An 18,787-nucleotide genomic window follows, 5' to 3' on the forward strand; every position below is an offset into this window, starting at 1 on the left:
TTATTTATTTAATAAAATTTATTTATTAAATAAGCAAATATGTCAAAATATACTATACCTTTCAAATATTTCTTTCTCTGTTAACATGTCTAGATAACCGAAAGGGGAATCCAAGAGATACAAATCAGCATCTTTATATACTGCTCTAAATAAAGGACATAAAAATGAAATTAGCTCCCATTAAAAGTAAATGCTAACATTTAATTTATATTTGGAATGTTTGATCAGAATATTTTCCTGTTATTATATGCAATATAAACATCACCCAGGGAATCCAGTATTGTGATCACATAGGCTTTATAATCCACCATATTAACATTTAATTTCAGGAAACAATTACAACCTGAATTTTTGAACGCCAAGGCGCCTCTGCTGCAGCACCACTGGACCTGCCTGCATCTGCCCCAGTGGCAACAACATATGTTTCTCGCATATTGGTTTCTACAGCCACAGCAGGCACTGTAACCTTCCAACACTTTGATTTCACCCCCAATGGCGCATTCTTCCATTGTCTCCCAAGACAGACAGATGCCAGCAACAACCGATACTAAGCACTTATCCATTGACACGCCACATAAAAGCATGGTGCTTTGCTTGGATCTTAAATTCTCGGTGATTAAATTTGAATTTTTCCATTGTTGGTGAACACGGTGGCAATCATGTTTCTCCAGAATAAGCTCAAAATGTAAACAAGAGGTAAATTAGCCCACGAAGGTGCTGCAGACATATTTTCTATCTATGTGATTAAAGAGGTCCCATATAAATGGTATCTACATGTTATACTGGATGCGGGTGGTGCTGTGGGTTAAACCACAGAGCCTAGGACCCGCCAATCAGAAGGTCGGCGGTTCGAATCCCCGCGACGGGGTGAGCTCCTGTTGCTCGGTCCCTGCTCCTGCCAACCTAGCAGTTCGAAAGCACGTCAAAGTGCAAGTAGATAAATAGGTACCGCTCTGGCGGGAAGGTAAACGGCGTTTCTGTGCGCTGCTCTGGTTCGCCAGAAGCAGCTTGGTCATGCTGGCCACATGACCCGGAAGCTGTACACCGGCTCCCTCGGCCTATAGAGCGAGATGAGCGCCGCAACTCCAGAGTTGGTCGCGACTGGACCTAATGGTCAGGGGTCCCTTAACCTTTACCTTACATGTTATACCAGGGAAGGATCTGACTATTCCAGCTCTACGAGTCTCTTATTCTATTCCAGTTCTCTTAGTTTAAGTCATATAACCCTCATCTGAAAGCTGCCACCTATTCCTGTAGTGTATTACTTCAGTTGAAATGGGAGCATCACCAACAATTCTAGTTTAAATAAGGACTGTGTTGCTAGCGACAATTCTGTGCTAAAACCACTACCTCCCATGTGCTTCCCATAAGTGCTGAGGAAATGCCTGACTGAGCTTGCAATGGGAGTAGTTGCACTAGTGAATAATGCAATGCTGAAAACTTTGGGCAGACATTGCACCCATTTTCAGAGGCAGGGATGATTTCAAACATTATAACAATGGGAACCTGAATGCATTAGTTCTTGCATTCCTCCAGGGGAGGAAAACGGAGTGTAGGATTATTTCTGATGCCTCCCTTTAAATGCCAGAACTTTGGAAAAGGCTGGAATTTCATACCATGGAACTAGAAAGCTGTATTTAAAAACATTAAAAATTTAGCAGCAATTTTAGGCACCAGAAGTTTTTCAATTAGTCGTAAGAAAGCAACAAGGTTCTGAATTTATAAAACCAAATCCTTACCTTGCATATGAATGTGAGACTTCCATTAATCATGAGAAATTGCATGCTGATAACAAAACAAGTATGGGCTGTATTTATTAAAAACATCATACAATTATTTCAATTCACCTGGCAAGAGAGATCCTGGCTCGCTGACCACCACTGAGAGTGATCCCACCTTCTCCCAAAACGGTGTCATCTTTTTCTGGAAACTTCGAAATGTCCTGTTGAAACATTTTATAAATTTTTTTTTTTTTTTCAGATTACACCACAGCTTCTCAATTTATATCACATGGAGCAATTCTAAGCCATAAAAATGAGCGACTGAGGGCAAATTCACACAACTTCTTTGCCATTTTATCCAGATCTGGTTGGGAGCAATCTCTCTTTAGAGCTCTTTGCAACCCAATGGGCTCTTCAGAATCCTGACTAATCTAATCATACACAGGATTTGGCCACTTTACAGCTCACCCCAGCTACCCATAATTTGTTGTTGTTGTTGTTGTTTAGTCGTGTCCGACTCTTCGTGACCCCATGGACCAGAGCACGCCAGGCACCTCTGTCCTCCACTACCTCCCGCAGTTTGGTCAAACTCATGCTGGTAGCCTCGAAAACACTATCCAACCATCTCGTCCTCTGTCGCCCCCTTCTCCTTGTGCCCTTCATCTTTCCCAGCATCAGTGTCTTCTCCAGTGAGTCTTCTCTTCTCATACAGATGCTTATACAGATGCCAATTGGCTCCAGTCTCCCTTCATTGCAATAACTGCTTAATTGTTTCTAGCATATTTTTTTTTGTTATTTGGCAAGCAACTAATCCATTAGATGAGCATTCCTCTTCTCCCATAATGCTTAGTTTATGCGGTAGCCTTTTGTGATGGACATGGCAGACATTTGATATAATGCAGAAAATGTAATTTCCCAGTCATTCATTTAGTGGCATGGGACACAGTTTCTTAGCAAGCACACATGGTGGACTTTAAGAACTCACCAGCTTCCATCCTGGTGGCTGGTTGCTTTTAATTAAGCCCTAGAAATTATTGCCATCTCTAGTTGACTGGTATTATTTTTAAAGTACATTCTTGGATGAGGATCTGTACTTCATTTGGGATAAGACTTCCAAATTTTTAAATACTCCCCCCCCCACACACATTTTTAGGGTAAAATAGGTTATGATGTTCGCACCAGAGTAATAGGAGATCATCATGCGTGGACTAAGAGCAGACAAACCAGCACTGCCCATATTGTGTTTCCTCTGGGGTAGATAACAGCACATGTTGCTTTGCTTTCTTCCTTGCAGCTCTGTAGTAGAGCAGAGAGGACCACATGCACAATGCTACGACTCTTACCAGCTCTAGACCATGAGACAACCCTCGTACCTTTAGGAATTCCCTCTGCTGCAGGAAAAATCCATTGCACTTTTGAGTAAATTATCTAAAGCAGGAGTCAGCAAACTTGTTTAGCAGGGGGCCGGTCCACTGTCCCTCAGACCTTGTGGGGGGCCAGACTATATTTTGGGGGGGGGGGGAATGAACGAATTCCTATGCCCCACAAATAACCCAGAGATGCATTTTAAATAAAAGGGCCCACTCTACTCATGTAAAAGCATGCTGATTCCCAGTCTGAGGGCTGGATTTAGAAGGTGATTGGGCCGGATCCGGCCCCCAGACCTTAGTTTGCCTACCCATGATCTAAGGCTAATTGTTCTGTAAGATGTTTATCCCCTTTTCCTGCCCTACATTTGTTTTAGTATCATCTTTCAGTCTTTGGGGTCATTATGCTCTGCTGGATTTGATTAGGTGGTCAGCTACTAAGACAAATACGCTACCAGCAATTTAAACTCTGGTTTGCTTTGTAAATAAACACAATAATCCTAGGCTTCCTTCAGTTTTTCTCTTTCCTGATTCTCCAAACATTGATTTGGTTATTTTCTGAATGTTTTTTCCCCTCCACAGTTTCAGCATTAATTTCACTGTGGGTACTTAAGCTGGAGACAGCAGTCTAGTCTGTTTTGTAAGCTGCTGGGACTCCTTTGAAGATAACCTGCGTATCTGACAAACTTAACTATAAAATACCCATAGGGACAAAAGCAAGTCTCATATTTCCTCTGATCATCAACAGTGAGAGTCATATACAAAAGGAGAATCCTGTTAGCATCCAAATCAGAATCCCAATCCTAGTCAGAAGAAAGAAGGCCTTCTTATGTTCACTGGGACTCGATATATGAAGTCTAACAGGGACACGGGTGGTGCTGTGGTCTAAACCACTGAGTCTCTTGGACTTGCCAATCAGAAGGTCAGCGGTTCGAATCCCCTCAACAGGGTTAGCTCCCGTTGCTCTGTACCAGCTCCTGCCAACCTAGCAGTTTGAAAGCACACCAGTGCAAGTAGATAAATAAGTATTGCTGTGGTGGGAAGGTAAACGCCGTTTCCGTGCACTCTGGTTTCCATCACGGTGTCCCGTTGCACCAGAAGCGGTTTAGTCACGCTGGCCACATGAACCGGAAAGCTGTCTGTGGACAAACGCCGGCTCCCTCAGCCTGAAAGCAAGATGAGCACCCCCCTAGCTGCCTTTGACTGGACTTAATCGTCCAGGGGTCCTTTACCTTTACCTATATGAAGTCTAAGGCTAATTAAGGAACATACAAAAATGAGGGGGAAGTTTAGATTGGCAGGCAAGCAGAAGACCGGCTGGCCACTCTGAGAATAGATCACCAAACTAAATGAGCCTTAGACCTGGTTCTATTCCTACGTTCTTAAGGGGGAAAGTAAGATTGTGAAACAATTTTCTTGAGATATTTCCTAACTTGTCTGTGAGTATCACGATTTGCCAGGTTTTCTGAGACCTTTATCAAAGTTCATCGAGGCCGTCTCAACGTCCACTGTATAGTTCTGAGGGAGAAAACTGCATTGGAGTCTACTTCTCCTTAAGCTCTCAAGCCAATCATGTTTCTTTAAAGTTTCAGTTGCTCCCTTCCCACCAGCCTTGAGTACAGTTTTAAGATTGTCAAGGACTGTTCCTAAATACTATACTCAGTGCCAGACATAATGCATTCAGTGTCCCTGGTAAAATCCTGCATTTGTTTTAATAAATAGAAATATAGGTCCTTTTCTGAGGCCAACACCACAAACCTTGACGGATTTCTGGTTCCATCTCAAATATTTTTGGATAGAAAAGTACCACTAATGAGGTCTTTCAACACTGCAAACACTAATTCAGAGTACAACAAGTAAAATGTTCCACCCTGCAGAATGTGCTTCAATGTATCCTAAAAGGAATTTTTTTCTCCTATCTCAAGACCCAGAAAGTTATGCAAGCTATTTGCTTTCTCTTCCATCTATGCATAATTGTATTTGATAAAGCTACCTCGCACATCTCCTTCAATCCTTCAAGTGAAATTTGATGGTACATTCTTTGGAACGGATTGAACACTGGTCAAAGGAGATAGGAGCTATTAATGATTGGGTTTCCTGACATGAAAACTAATTGAGGTACGAATGGGGAAGTGATAGTCTGACCTTTCACTTTACCTGCACCAAGTAGTTTGCTGCTTCAAATATACATACATGAGAAAGGTAATATAGGTAAAAGGTAAAAAGGTAAAGGACCCCATGACGGGTTAAGTCCAGTCAAAGGCAACTATGGGGTTGCGGCGCTCATATCGCTTTCAGGCCGAGGGAACCGGTGTTTGTCCACAGACAGCTTTCCAGGTCATGTGGCCAGCAGGTCTAAAGTGCTTCTGGCACAACAGAACACTGTGACGGAAACCAGAATGCACAGAAACATCATTTACCTTCCTGCCGCAGCAGTACCTATTTATCTACTTGCACTGGCGTGCTTTTAGATCACAGCACCACCTGCATCCCATCAGAAAGGTAATATATGAACTATGACTTACAGGTATGAGATGAGCAAGCTGTTCAGCATTCCATATTACTTGTTTAGTATAGCAATGTGATACATGCACTTTTGCAAATGCTAGTTAATAGACACTTCTGATAAAAATATTTTAAGTGCTGTTACTATCTCTACATCTTCTGTCTCATCCCTATTCTTTTCCTTCTATTCAGACCCAGAAGATTTATAGCTTACCTGGCTGAGCCATTTGCAGGTTATGCAACACAACCTATCCATCATGAAAACATAATTTCAGGGAATTTCTGCTTTAATTATTTTGTTGGCAAAGCCTGACTTTAATGAACACAGACTTTGGAAGTACAGCAACCTCAAGCAAGAATTGGATTTCTACAATTTCAACAGCCATTTCAAAATTTCAAGATTCGGCCAAAGAGACAACAGACATGCATATATATTAGTATAAATTTTACTATAACATTACTGTGGCTGTTTCCTCTTAACAGAATGCATAATATTTTATTCTTAGGTTTACTGTCCTAGTTATGGGACAGCTATACCTTATTATACGTAAAAATTCAGAGGGTTAGTTCTCTACAATATAATTGAAATCATTCTTGCAGCTGATGACAGGTTCCACAAGAGTATGACACATCTCAGGAAAATATTGTCTCGCTATCCCATTCTCATTTACTCTATCATGCTTTGACTAGATGTGTCAACAACTATATTTCTCTCTCTCTCTCTCTCTCTGTTTATATATATATGCATTTGATGCCCATATTGACCTTAACTAAATTGTAAGCCCAGTGTTGTTTTGAAATTATCATTTTAATTATAAATATAGGTTGGTTTACGATTTGGACACATTTTAAATCATTCACCAGTCAAGGCTGTGCAATGAGATCTAAGCAGAAGAGGACTGTACCTTGAACAGGGAAATTAAAGCATTAGGGTTCATATAGCCTTGTGCTGAATGAGGAAAATACTGAATACAGCACAGTACTAATAAATTATAAGTGCTTCTTTGAATTATAAAAATCTTATTCAGCCCTTCTTATACAGTGCTGCCGTTAGCTATATGTACCCCTGCAACTTTTAACCACAATCACGTACTACAAGCAAGAAGAAAATATTAAAGACTGACCTCTTCTAACTGACAGGCTTTGATGACACTCTTGTATCGGAATTGATCATAGGAAACCCCAAAGATGATGTTTTCTTTAATTGTTCCAGGCATGATCCATGATACTTGAGGGCAAAAGGAAATCCTTCCACTGTGTTTAATTTTACCTTCCAAAGGCTCCAGCTCTCCCATAATCATCATCAGGAGAGAAGTCTGTTATTGAGATTTATAATAATTAACATTCATTCTTTAATAAAGAGGTGTGTACAACAAGATCTAAGGGACGCGGGTGGCGCTGTGGGTTAAACCACAGAGCCTAGGACTTGCCGATCAGAAGGTCGGCGGTTCGAATCCCCGCGACGGGGTGAGCTCCCGTTGTTCAGTCCCTGCTCCTGCCAACCTAGCAGTTCGAAAGCACGTCAAAGTGCAAGTAGATAAATAGGCGGGAAGGTAAACGGCGTTTCCGTGCGCTGCTCTGGTTTGCCAGAAGCAGCTTAGTCATGCTGGCCACATGACCCGGAAGCTGTACACTGGCTCCCTCGGCCAATAAAGCGAGATGAGCGCCGCAACCCCAGAGTCGGTCACGACTGGACCTAATGGTCAGGGGTCCCTTTACCTTTACCTTACAACAAGATCTAGCACCCATGACTATTCTAAGTTTGCAACTTTGTACAATATGTTTATATCAATAAATCTGAAAGGATGGGGTTTTATGTGCATGGTTTGGCAGATTCATTCCAATACAATTCAAAATGCAAAAGGATGAAAAGTCCGAAAATCATCCTTGCAAGCTCAGAAAATAGCCTGTCAATCATAGAAGTCTTTCACATTTACGGAGTAAACCTCAATGCCCCTGTGAATCTCTGATGAGTCAGGCAAAGCATTAGGTGTAAATTAATCATAAACCCAGAGATATGACTATTTGTTCAACCTTGAAAAAGTGTAATTAATTTGTGTAACTTTTTAATTGATCCTATTAATGATTTGGCTTGGTGTGACATTTCCTGCAATACTTCCCTGTAAAACAGTACAAGAGCACAGCTAGTGATTCATTCTGGCTTGAAAGCCCTTCAGGAAGCTATTGATCGTGCCTTCAGAATACACTTGCCATGGTTTCTGAGTTAATTAGTAGCTAATAGTAACCTTGTGGCACTTAGTGCACATCAAAGTGGTAAGAAATATGAGGAAATATCATACATGTTATCAAAGGTACTCTAAATGCAAGCCGCCTTCAGAAATTAGCCTCCATGCATTCCCTTCATTTTTTCTTTGATTGCTGTGAAAGCTAATTTCTAAAGGGGGTCTACTTGTCACAGAATGCCTTTAGTTAGTAAAGCAGTCATAAAACTTTATTTTTAAACTTCTGCATCTCCAACAGAGGTGGGCTTCCTGTGACACAACTTGAGAACTCAGGGCAGCGGTTCTCAAATTTCTATTCTGAAAGTGTGGACCAGAGAAAAAAGATTTGAGAACCACTGTCTTAGGCACTGCGGCTAAGTTGTGACTTGATGAGTTAGTTATCGAGAATAACTGGAGTCAGGGCTGGTGCAAGATGCAAAAGCAAACAAAATACCCTTTAAAGTTTAAAAACCTTCCTGCCCTTTTAAATATTGTGTAGAAAAGGTAAAGGTAAAGGGACCTCTGACCATTAGGTCCAGTCACGAACAACTCTGAGGTTGCAGCGCTCATCTCACTTTACTGGCCGAGGGAGCCGGTGTACAGCTTCCGGGTCATGTGGCCAGCATGACTAAGCCGCTTCTGGTGAACTAGAGCAGTGCACAGAAATGCCGTTTACCTTCCCACCGGAGTGGTACCTATTTATCTATGTGTGTGCCATCGTGTCTACTTCCAGCCTATCTTTCTGCCGTTAAAAAGAATGCATCATTTAATATCACAGAATTAATCGGCTCCACTTCCGGGTGGGGATGGTTTGCAGTCAGGCCGCCTAGACTCCCACATCAGCGTGAGGGCAGGACAGCATCCCATGTCATGCTGGGAGAGACCCCGGCCACGTCAGGTTACCATGTGGCCAATCAGGTCACTCGGGGGCGTGGCTGGGGCCGATTTAAGCCGCGGCGCAACTCTGAGGCTTACCTTTCAGCCCTGCACCACGGATCTCCCACCCTCCCATCCTTTTTTCAGGTTGCGTTCCTGGCCTTGCTATGATCTTCAATTGGTCACTGTTGAGGGGCCTGGTAGGACTTTTTTCCATTTGGCAAATTGGCACCAGCCACTTGGTTTTCGCCTACCTCATAGCAATCATCACAATGTTGTAAGGTTTGGCGGTTAGGCATTGGAGTAGTGATGTGTGGGGGAGGAGAGGTGCGGCCATCTGGGGAATCCAGGGGTGTGGATCTTGTCCAAAGCCTGGGGAGGGGCTAGGGCCATGCCACGACCCCAGCAGGAACCCAGGGTGCTCAAGTCGATCCACAGCGGCAGGACTCCCCCTACTGGTGGTTTACCTTTACCAGACTTCCTGCAAGGCAGGCAGGAGTCAGATATAGTCTGTTGTTGCCAATGCCTAAGCCAATACAGCTCACATTCTGTAACCAATAAAGTTGTGACCTAAATTTTGCCCGTTAACATTAACCTAAAATCTGGGTCCTTCTGTCTTTATTCTCCTGGGGGGGGTGGCTTGGGGGCCTTGACATGCAAATATTTCAGCAGTCCGCCATCGGTACCTTTCCTGCTCCAGTAGACCCTGCAACAGCCAGCATCTCTCCCTTTTCAATTCTGAAGTTGATGTCCTTAAGGACAGGAGTAAAATGAAGTTGGAAGTTGCTGAAGAAGAGACCATCACTAGCAGTGGATATTTTCCTGTCGCCATTCTCCTGCTGTGCTTTTGCAAAGAACTCCCCAGATCCCTGCAAAGAGGAAAAGCAAACGCTCAGAATTATAGAGCAGCAACAAGGAAGTGCATGTATAAATGAGTTCTCTAAAGAAAACGCTTTCATATTATGTATCTGCATTATTATTGCATTAAAATAATTCCATATGTTCTGATGTTTGCTGTTTTCAATGCTGACATTTTGGAGATGGACCCTAATTTAAAAACTGTAGTATATTTATTGTATATTCATCAAGCCGCTTCTTTGTGCTCCTCGTACAAACACACCCACCCACCCAAAGACGAACTTCTCTTCTTCCTTGCATTGAATTCCCACCCTGTCACATCACCTGCATTTAAGAAATATCGCAGCATGGTTGCCAACTATGGTTAAGGTTTACCAGATTTCCCATATCATCTGGAAATCATAACTGGAAATGGATTCTGAGTTGGAAGAAAATCTGGCTTAACTTGATGTTAACCTTGGTGTAGATGTATTGAATATCCACAGTTAGCCGGATATATGTTCTGATATCAATCAAGCAATTCCATACTCTATATCAAAACCCGCCCCAATCCCTCAAATTGGTATGCAAAGGTGAATCAAACTTTTTTTAAAAAAATGTTATTATAGTCCATTATTGGGGTTATCAGTCTAGAAAAATGAGTGTTTTTCTTGGAAAGCTTGGATAAAGGGAGAGATGAGGAGGCAACGTCTCTTCCCTTTTCGCCACCATTTGGCTATGTAATGAGACACTGGCAAGTATTAGAAGATGCACCTATATTGCAACACCAGTCAATATTTATATACCATGTTAGTTGTATGGTGTAGTGTTGAGAGTGTTCCTCACATGGCAATTCAGCTCCCTGGGTGGTCTTAGTTGGGCCAGTAGCTATATCTCAGCCTAACCTCCTTGACAAGATTGTAGTGAGGATAAAGCATGGCGTCTCAAGGGGGAGGGAACCACGCATGCCAACTTGAGCTTATTGGAGGAATGGTGGGACAAACATTAATTAAGACACCAGATGGTTTTAAGGATTTTTTGTTGTTGTTTTGCACAGAACACCACAACCTAACTGGTAAAATATGGACAGCAATATATCCTGGAATTATTGCAGCCTTCCCCCGCCCCGTAAGCTTTCGTGCTTTCAGATTGAACTAATTAATGCATTAGGTTTGCCATGGTTCTTTGTGGCTGGGCACTTGTCCCTTCTAAAACTATATCTGATGCAGAAATTCATCAGGTGAAGCTTTATGCAGCATGGACATAGAATAACAGCGCAGTCTTCACCTGTTGAACATTAGCTTGTCTTGTAGTTATTAAAGGCACATGAAACAGTTAGTCTAATAAGAGGCAATCCTTTTAAAAGAAACTCTAAGAACTCAGCAAAAACGATCAAAATTTCAGATTTACCTCATCCCAGAAGGCTGTTACTTTATCCAGTTCAAGCCCTGTGGTTGTTAAATTATATTCCAGAGTTTTGTATTCTTCTTTTTGCAAGAAATCCTGTAAATTTAATTTAAAGTTTTTCAGGCACCAATACATATAATGCAGCATGCTAAATTCTGACCACAGAACATGTCTTTTAAAACATTCTCTTGTTCCGGCATGAATTACTTTTAATTAAAAAGAAGGCAGTTGTTAATGGACAAAGTCTATCCACGCCAGTGAATATTCATCTTCAGATGGAGACTCCCAACATAACATGCAAGTGAGATGGCAAGATCGTCATAACTGCACATATGAACCGGCTATGTCACCCTTTGTTTTTGGTTCCTTAACGCTATCTCCCCCTCTCCACCTATCAACTTAAAGACCACCAATAAGAATTTAACCTTATGCTTTTGCGCTTGAGTATAACTGCAGGTAGATCTAAACACAGGAAAAACCCACTATAAATAAGTCAGAAATTAGACTGTTTTAACAAAAGAAAAAAATCTCTATGGAAAATCACGTTTTAAAATTTCCTGCTCTCTGCCGCCATCTGGTGTTGCATGTTTATAGTGCATCCAAACCATTGTTTCTTTACTAATGTAGCTGAGTCCTGCATGTAGAAAGAGGCCCTCATGCAAAGGGGCAGCACAAAGGCAATACAAAAGCACTTTGAATTTGGCCCAGAAACTAATTTGCTCAAACTGTTTTGGCCCAGTGAGCAACCTGGTCGCTGAATTCTACACCAGCTGAAGTTTCCAAAACATCCTCAGAGGTAGCCCCGTGTATAACATGTTGCAGTAATCTAACCTAGAGGTTACCAAGGCCACCTGAGCCTCAAGCAACAGCAGGAGATTCAGAAATTCAACCATCTGAGTACCCACACCTTCAGAGGGAGTGCAACCCTTTCAACAGCAAGCAACCGCCCATCCATCCATCCAGCCAGCCTAACAGTGTCTCAGTCTTATTTGGATTAGGCTTCAGTTTATTTGCTGTCATCAAATAAAACAAGCAATCACTTTACATATACTCCGAAGGGAGTGCAAGCTGCAAACCCATGAAGGTGCACTCAGATGGCTCCCTGCACGCTTGTAATCAGCCTTAAGGTTCATGTTTGTATCCTCTTAACAGCATATCTGAGCATATGTGTAGCACAGATAACAGCAGTTGGGTATTAACTATTCAACGCATATTTGCAGTAATAAAGTCTTTCAGCCAAATCTTCAAACCAGGTGTTTCGGCCTGTAAATGCTTAGAATGCACAGAGATGGCGCCATTACACATTCCACATTTCCCCCATCATTTTATCTTGGTTTAATCCTGAAATAAATGTTGAACCTGGATCTAGACAACCACCTTCTAATATCTGGTCGTCGCATGCCTGTCCTCAGATGCCCTTGGGCACGGCTATTTAAACAAAAATGATCTTGACAATTATGTTTTCCTTTAATGAAATAAAAACTTTGAAGCACCGTTTCCAAAACAGAGTTGGAGCATATAATTGTTAAATGACTCAGCGGCTTCTCATTCTACAAGTTTCACCACAAAGAAAATGGTCACTTCCAGGGGTTACAGGGCAAACCAAGGTTACATAGGACAGGAGAGTTTACTGTGGACACAGGCCAGCCCAAAGTTAAACAAGTGGTACCATTAGCCATGGATTTTGGGACGCAACTCACCCCCCAATGGTTCTAAACATTTGTGTCCCTGCTTGCAATACCATCGTAATGCACCATATTGCCTTAAGAGAGTTGAAAATGCAAAATTGCACGTACTCCAAGCATTATTTTTATTTTATTAGGGTTTGCAAACTGTTTGGTTTTTTTTGTTTGTTTGCTTGGGATTTTTTGTTCTAATATCTGGAGGGCAGCAGCAAATCCACTCTCTGCATTTATGCTTTGAATGGGTAGAATGGGCCAATGCTCACCTCCCTGACATTCTGTGTTTTCGTTTCTCTCTAATCTGTCACCTTTTTTTGTCTATGAGAGCTAGGAGGGTTTGTTTTTGTTGTTGTTATAATCTTATGTGCACACACTTTGGAATAAGATCTGTTGAACACAGTAGGATTTATTTCTGTGTAAATATGCACAGGATCCAGTTATACCATATATTTTTGTCAGTGGATGTGGTGGGGTGGGATGAGAAAAGGTTTCAGTCGCTATACTCAGGAGACAATGGGCACTGGAGGGAAGATACAGAGGCTTGGTGCTGGTCGAGGAGAAGAAAAATCGAGCTATCCTTCCCAGCTTGGTACATTTTACTTATTTCACAGGTGCTTTCATAAACATCATAATGCATAGTTGCAAAAAAGGAAATTAGTCAGATATCATGATGAGAATATTCAAAAGAAAAGGAAGTTCTTGGAGGCTAGATAGTCAACATAAGTAAAAGGTAAAAGGTAAGGTAAAGGACCCCTGGACGATTAAGTCCAGTCAAAGGCAGCTATGGGGTTGTGGTGCTCATCTTGCTTTCAGGCCGAGGGAGCCGGCGTTTGTCCACAGACAGCTTTCTGGGTCACATGGCCAACATGACTAAACCACTTCTGGTGCAACAAAACACTGTGGCAGAAACCAGAGCGCACAGAAATGCCATTTACCTTCCCGTTGCAGCGGTACCTATTTATCTACCTGCACTGGCATGCTTTTGAACTGCTAGGTTGGCATGAGCTGGCACAGAGCAATGGGAGCTCACGCCATTGCGGGGATTCGAACTAATGATCTTCCAATTGGAAGCCCAAGAGGCTCAGTGGTTTGGACCACAGCGCCACCCTATAATACCACCCATCTGACTGGGTTGTTGGGCAAGGTAAAGGCAAAGGGGCCCCTGACCATTAGGTCCAGCTGTGGACAACTCTGGGGTTGCGGCACTCATCTCGCTTTACTGGCCAAGGGAGCCGGCGTACAGCTTCCGGGTCATGTGGCCAGCATGACTAAGCCACATCTGGCGAACCAGAGCAGCGCATGGAAACGGCATTTACCTTCCCGCCGGAGCGGTACCTATTTATCTACTTGCACTTTGACGTGCTTTCAAACTGCTAGGTTGGCAGGAGCAAGGACCGAGCAATGGGAACTCACCCCATGGCGGGGATTCGAACCTCCGACCTTCTGATCGGCACGTCCTAGGCACTGTGGTTTAACCCACAGCGCCACCTGCGTCCCAGGGTTGTTGGGTAGCTCCCAACAAAATAGAGTAAAATATATACATAAGTAAAGCCCTGCTGGATCATCGAGTTCAGCATCTGGTTATCACAGTGGTTGGTAAGACGTCCATGAGAAATCTGGTATCACCATTCTGTGATTCTGTTGAGGAGTCTGACCCTTTTGGGATTTCTAGCTTGTTGGACTCTTTTTGACATACAGAGTGACACCATCTCCAATACACCCTTGCCTGTCCTTCTTATAGAGATGACAGCGTCCCAATGGCACTCTCCATTTCCCCAGGTTTCTGCTATGTACAATATAGCTAGGCTTTCCTTTAAGACCAAGCACTCCTGTAACTATAAGGTCAGGAGTTAAGACTGCTTGCGAGGTGGCGATTGAAGAGCCTTTAGCAGATACTGCTTCTACATCAAGAGTTGAGGTAGCTTGTGTGGATGTAGGAATGTAGCCACAGATACAAAGAATTAAGTGGATGAGGGCTTAGACACATCCATTGTGTGCTTCGCTTCTCTATAGGAGTAATACACCTGACCATCTAAAGACGGTGGTTTTCAACCAGTGTGCCATAGCACCCTGGGGTGCCTTGAGCAACACTGGCATCTGTCTCTCTTTCCCTCCCTCCCTCTTCTGATGCTCTCTTGCGTCTCTGCCTCCCATAGGCTTGAACAACTGTTTATTGCAGAAGCCCTGGCTATAAGCTCTGCAGGTGAATGGCACCTCTCTTTGGGGCAGGGGTGGCAGCAAGACTGCCAAGGAGAGGGGAGAGGAGGCTGATGCAACACTCCACAAAGGAAGATGTTCGAAAAAGGGTGAGAGGCTGCCAGCTCTGCAGACAAGGGGTGACATAACTGGGCTTCTGAGCCCCACAGGGGTGCCATGGAAAGAATGCAGTGGGTCAAGGGAGCCATGGACTCAAAAAGGTTGAAAACCTCTGATCTAAAGAGATGGGGCAATAGGACTAAAGAGGTCTAGCAGTTAACTTGACTTTCCGATTGAAACCACTATATACTGTTTTTCCACTCTGATGAAAGGGATTTTTCCTACAAAGTAGCATTGTATACTGAGGACTTTTTCTTTCTTTCTTTCTTTCTTTCTTTCTTTCTTTCTTTCTTTCTTTCTTTTAAAGATATTTATTAAAGTTTTCAAAATATTACAAAAAGAAAAAAGAAAAAGAAAAAGTACAAAGTAAAAACAGTTAAAAACAATTCAATCTTTCCGTATCTTATCTTTCATTTGCTTGCTCCCCAGACCTCCTCACACCTCCCTTTTTTGTATTCCAGTTCAATTAGTTGGTTCAGCAAATCCTTTCCCTCTTTGTTTTTATCCTAATCTTTAATCTTAATATATTATAACTTTAGATTATCACCTGTTAACAATCCATTTTTGCACATCCTTATAACATTACTGCTGAAAACCACTTAACCTCAATCCGACACGTATACTGAGGACTTTTTCTTGCCCCAAACAAACTGGTTCATGCTGCAGTCCTATACATACTTACCTGGAAGTAAGCCTCATTGAACTCAATGTGCTTTACATGCATCAGATACAGGCTGCAATCTTCTATAAACTTGAAGAAAAAAAAAGTAAATCCCATTGACTCTCAACAGGCTGCCTGAGCAAACATTTGGAGAACTTCAGCTGAAGTCAGCAATGACCTCAGTCAATTGACATTTTCCTCATAATAACAGTGGAGAAACACATCAAAACGGCTTCTACGAATAGCATTTATTGAAGTGCAATAAAATATTGCAATGTACTTTCAGTGATAAATTGGCAAGATAATATACTACAAAGGATTAGCTTCTATTCCTGTAGGGAACTGGGTTTATGTATTGTACCTGTATTTTGTTTATTGCTCCAAGAGAATCATACCATGTCTGCACAGCCCAAGGAAACTGCCTAGTGACTGCCATTCGAAGAACAATGCAAAATGAGATGGTGGTAAATATTTTCCTGAGAATAATTCCGTTGATCAGTGCGTACGGAAGCACAGCCAAGAACACCACAAAAAATCCAGAGAAGAAGAATGCTGAGCTATTGAAATATCTCACATAAGCAGCTTTTTGGGTCAGCTTCAGTTCAGGTCTGTCAAAGAGAAAAGCAAAATGTGGAAGTCATTATACCTGGGGAAAGGTATGCCACCCTAAAAGCAGAATAAGCTGGGGCTGCAAATAAATGCTTGGAAAACAGCTTTAGCGCAGAATGTGAATGAGGGTGGCACAAAAGTACAACAACTGATCCTTCGGTATAAGGTACCCCTGTGGTGTAAGTTCAGCTGTGAAACAGTGACTGGCCCAAGATTGCCTAGTGAGCTTAGGAATTTGAACCTACATCCAAAACTCTAACATTCACACCACATTTTGCACAGGTCAACACTTCAACTAAAAGGTGTGTTAAATCAGAGCTGCACATTCAGAGACAAGGGAAATCCCTAAAACTAGTGGGCTTCTAGGAGCAACCATCTAGCTAGCAGACTATGACAGCAATGTTATTTGCATGTGTTCTGCCAACGAATTGCTATGGATCTCAGAAAATATCAGAGCCCAAAGAGTTTGTGGATAGGGCATTTTCTGCAAAAATCCGGGTATGTCTTTACACAATATGACTAGGATGAAAGCGGCTTCATTTCCCTGTTCTTCTGTTTCTTTTTCTTGCAAGCGATTATACTGCATCTGCAAAACCATGCAGTTTTGAAGAGATTCTAGACCTAGAGACGGCAGGCTAACTATTGTCCAAATAAGCTGAGAGTTTTTATTAGTTATCTTCTTGGTTTGCTTCTGTAGGGTGGGTGAGCAAAGAAGCACAAATATCATGCAATTCTGAATAAAAGTGTGGGGGGAAAGGAGAAAACTCCATTCGCAATGAAATTTTTATAAGCAAAAAAAGTCCCGATGCAGATGTTAATAAGGAAAAGGAACAGCTGTGTAGCTCTAAATGCTTGGATAAACTGCTTCATCAAAATCTGCAGCACTTTGGGAAATTATGAAGCTCTTTATCAGCTTATTATACTCCAGACTCACAGAAATCTCTGTATTGTACAATAGTGCAATAAAATGACAGCCGTGGGTTGAGCTTTGGAGCACCCTTTACCCCAATGCAGCATTGTAGCAATAAGAGGTTAATCATTCAATGAATACATACATCATCACGGCTGCATTGGGATTCAGTTCCCAGAGAGCCCCTGGCCTGTACATTGCTTGGCATGGGAATGGAAGAGATCTCCAACACTAAACCAGACTGTGGAAATGTAGAATTCATTGCATGGCCAATAAGACAGCAAACCAAACTGAGTCTTGGCAGCTGGAACCTAATGCACACTGGGATGGGGAAAGGACAACTCTTTGCCTTCGGTTTACAGCCCAAATCATGACTTTGATAGGATTTCAAAAGGAGGAGACGCTATGCAGATTACAGCCTATATATGTTAATGGTTAAAGTCAGAATGAACAGGTCCCAGTCTGAAACAGCACACATGTTTGGGGAGCACGTGAAATCAGTGGAACATGCTTCCATCTAGGCATGCTTAAAGCTGAGGTGAAAATCTCAGAAAGAAACTACTAGCGGGTGAAACAGCAAAAGTATATGTTGATGAATAATTTTGAGAAGCAAAAAAAGGAAAGTCAGAGTTTCTCAAAATACAAAATGAAATAGGCCAGAAAATTAACGGGAAAGAATTTTTAAATGGTCAAAAGATACACTTTCACAAGCTAGGTGTCCCAAATCTATAGCAAAATCTGAAATTGATAAAGATCAATCAACTACTCTCTTTCCCCCCCCCCCATTACATCTTTTGAAGGTAGGCATCCAATACGGATTGTTACACTGATGATTGATTAATGAAAGCGAATGTGCTGTTTCTTATTACTCCTTCCCTACCATATTCTTGCGTTCTGTACCTAAAAATTATAATTTCAAGGAACACCAGAGCCTAGGCTTGCGCTGAACTTTCTTCACTCCCTTTCTTTGAGTTGGCTCTAACATAGTACAACTCTTTCTGGTTTCTAAACATTTTGAGCCCCTGCTAATTCTAACTGAAATGCTGCAATGCTGAATACTGCTGCTACTCATATTTAACACTCGTACACAGTGTGCCTGGCATTAAGGCTACAGGCTGGTTTTTCTTCTAAAACAGAGAAGGGACACACCCAGTACCACAATCAGTTCTGTATATCAAACGGGGGGGGGGGTATTTTTTTAAAAGGAAAACACATAGTAACCATATAATAAATAGTTAAGGAAACAAATTGCCTAAGTTCCGTATGCAATAGACCAAGATGAAAGAGCTACAAAACAATCCAGTTACCTGATTATCCAGTATTTAAACATTTAGTGTTGGCATCGAGGACTGATACGGGTTTTTTTTAGCTTTGTGCAGGGTTGGAATGCGAAACTAGAATGCTGAATAATCTGCATTATTCATTTCTGTGGAGGACTAGCCTCTTGGAATTTGAAATATTTTTCCTGTTCTGTCAGATACTGTAGGCCAGAGATGGCCAAAAATGTGGTTCTCCAGCTCCTTACATCCCTGACTGGAGTGGATGGCCAACAATATCTGGAGGGCTACAAGTTCTCCACCCCGATAAGCACGCCAAAATGCAAACTTTCATTTTAAAGATTAACCTTGGCCATCACATATTTTCCAGAGCTTTAGTTTCAGTCCTCCAAAACAG

The 18,787-nt window shown here is 42.1% G+C and overlaps 1 protein-coding gene across 2 annotated transcripts in view; it reads right to left on the bottom strand.

The window, feature by feature from the left end:
• The window catches only part of CFTR (CF transmembrane conductance regulator), a 92,149-nt gene that overhangs the window by 44,148 nt on the left and 29,214 nt on the right, over positions 1-18,787 (bottom strand). For both annotated transcript variants that reach the window (XM_028746566.2, XM_077935867.1), the window contains 6 exons: positions 15,956-16,202; positions 10,939-11,031; positions 9,378-9,560; positions 6,718-6,909; positions 1,848-1,942; positions 59-145 (listed from right to left, as the gene is read on the bottom strand). In XM_028746566.2, coding sequence (XP_028602399.2) covers positions 59-145; positions 1,848-1,942; positions 6,718-6,909; positions 9,378-9,560; positions 10,939-11,031; positions 15,956-16,202 — 897 coding nt within the window. The remainder of the gene's footprint in view (positions 1-58; positions 146-1,847; positions 1,943-6,717; positions 6,910-9,377; positions 9,561-10,938; positions 11,032-15,955; positions 16,203-18,787) is intronic.

Source organism: Podarcis muralis, chromosome 10 (genome assembly GCF_964188315.1).
Source record: "Podarcis muralis chromosome 10, rPodMur119.hap1.1, whole genome shotgun sequence".
Lineage (NCBI taxonomy): Eukaryota > Metazoa > Chordata > Lepidosauria > Squamata > Lacertidae > Podarcis > Podarcis muralis.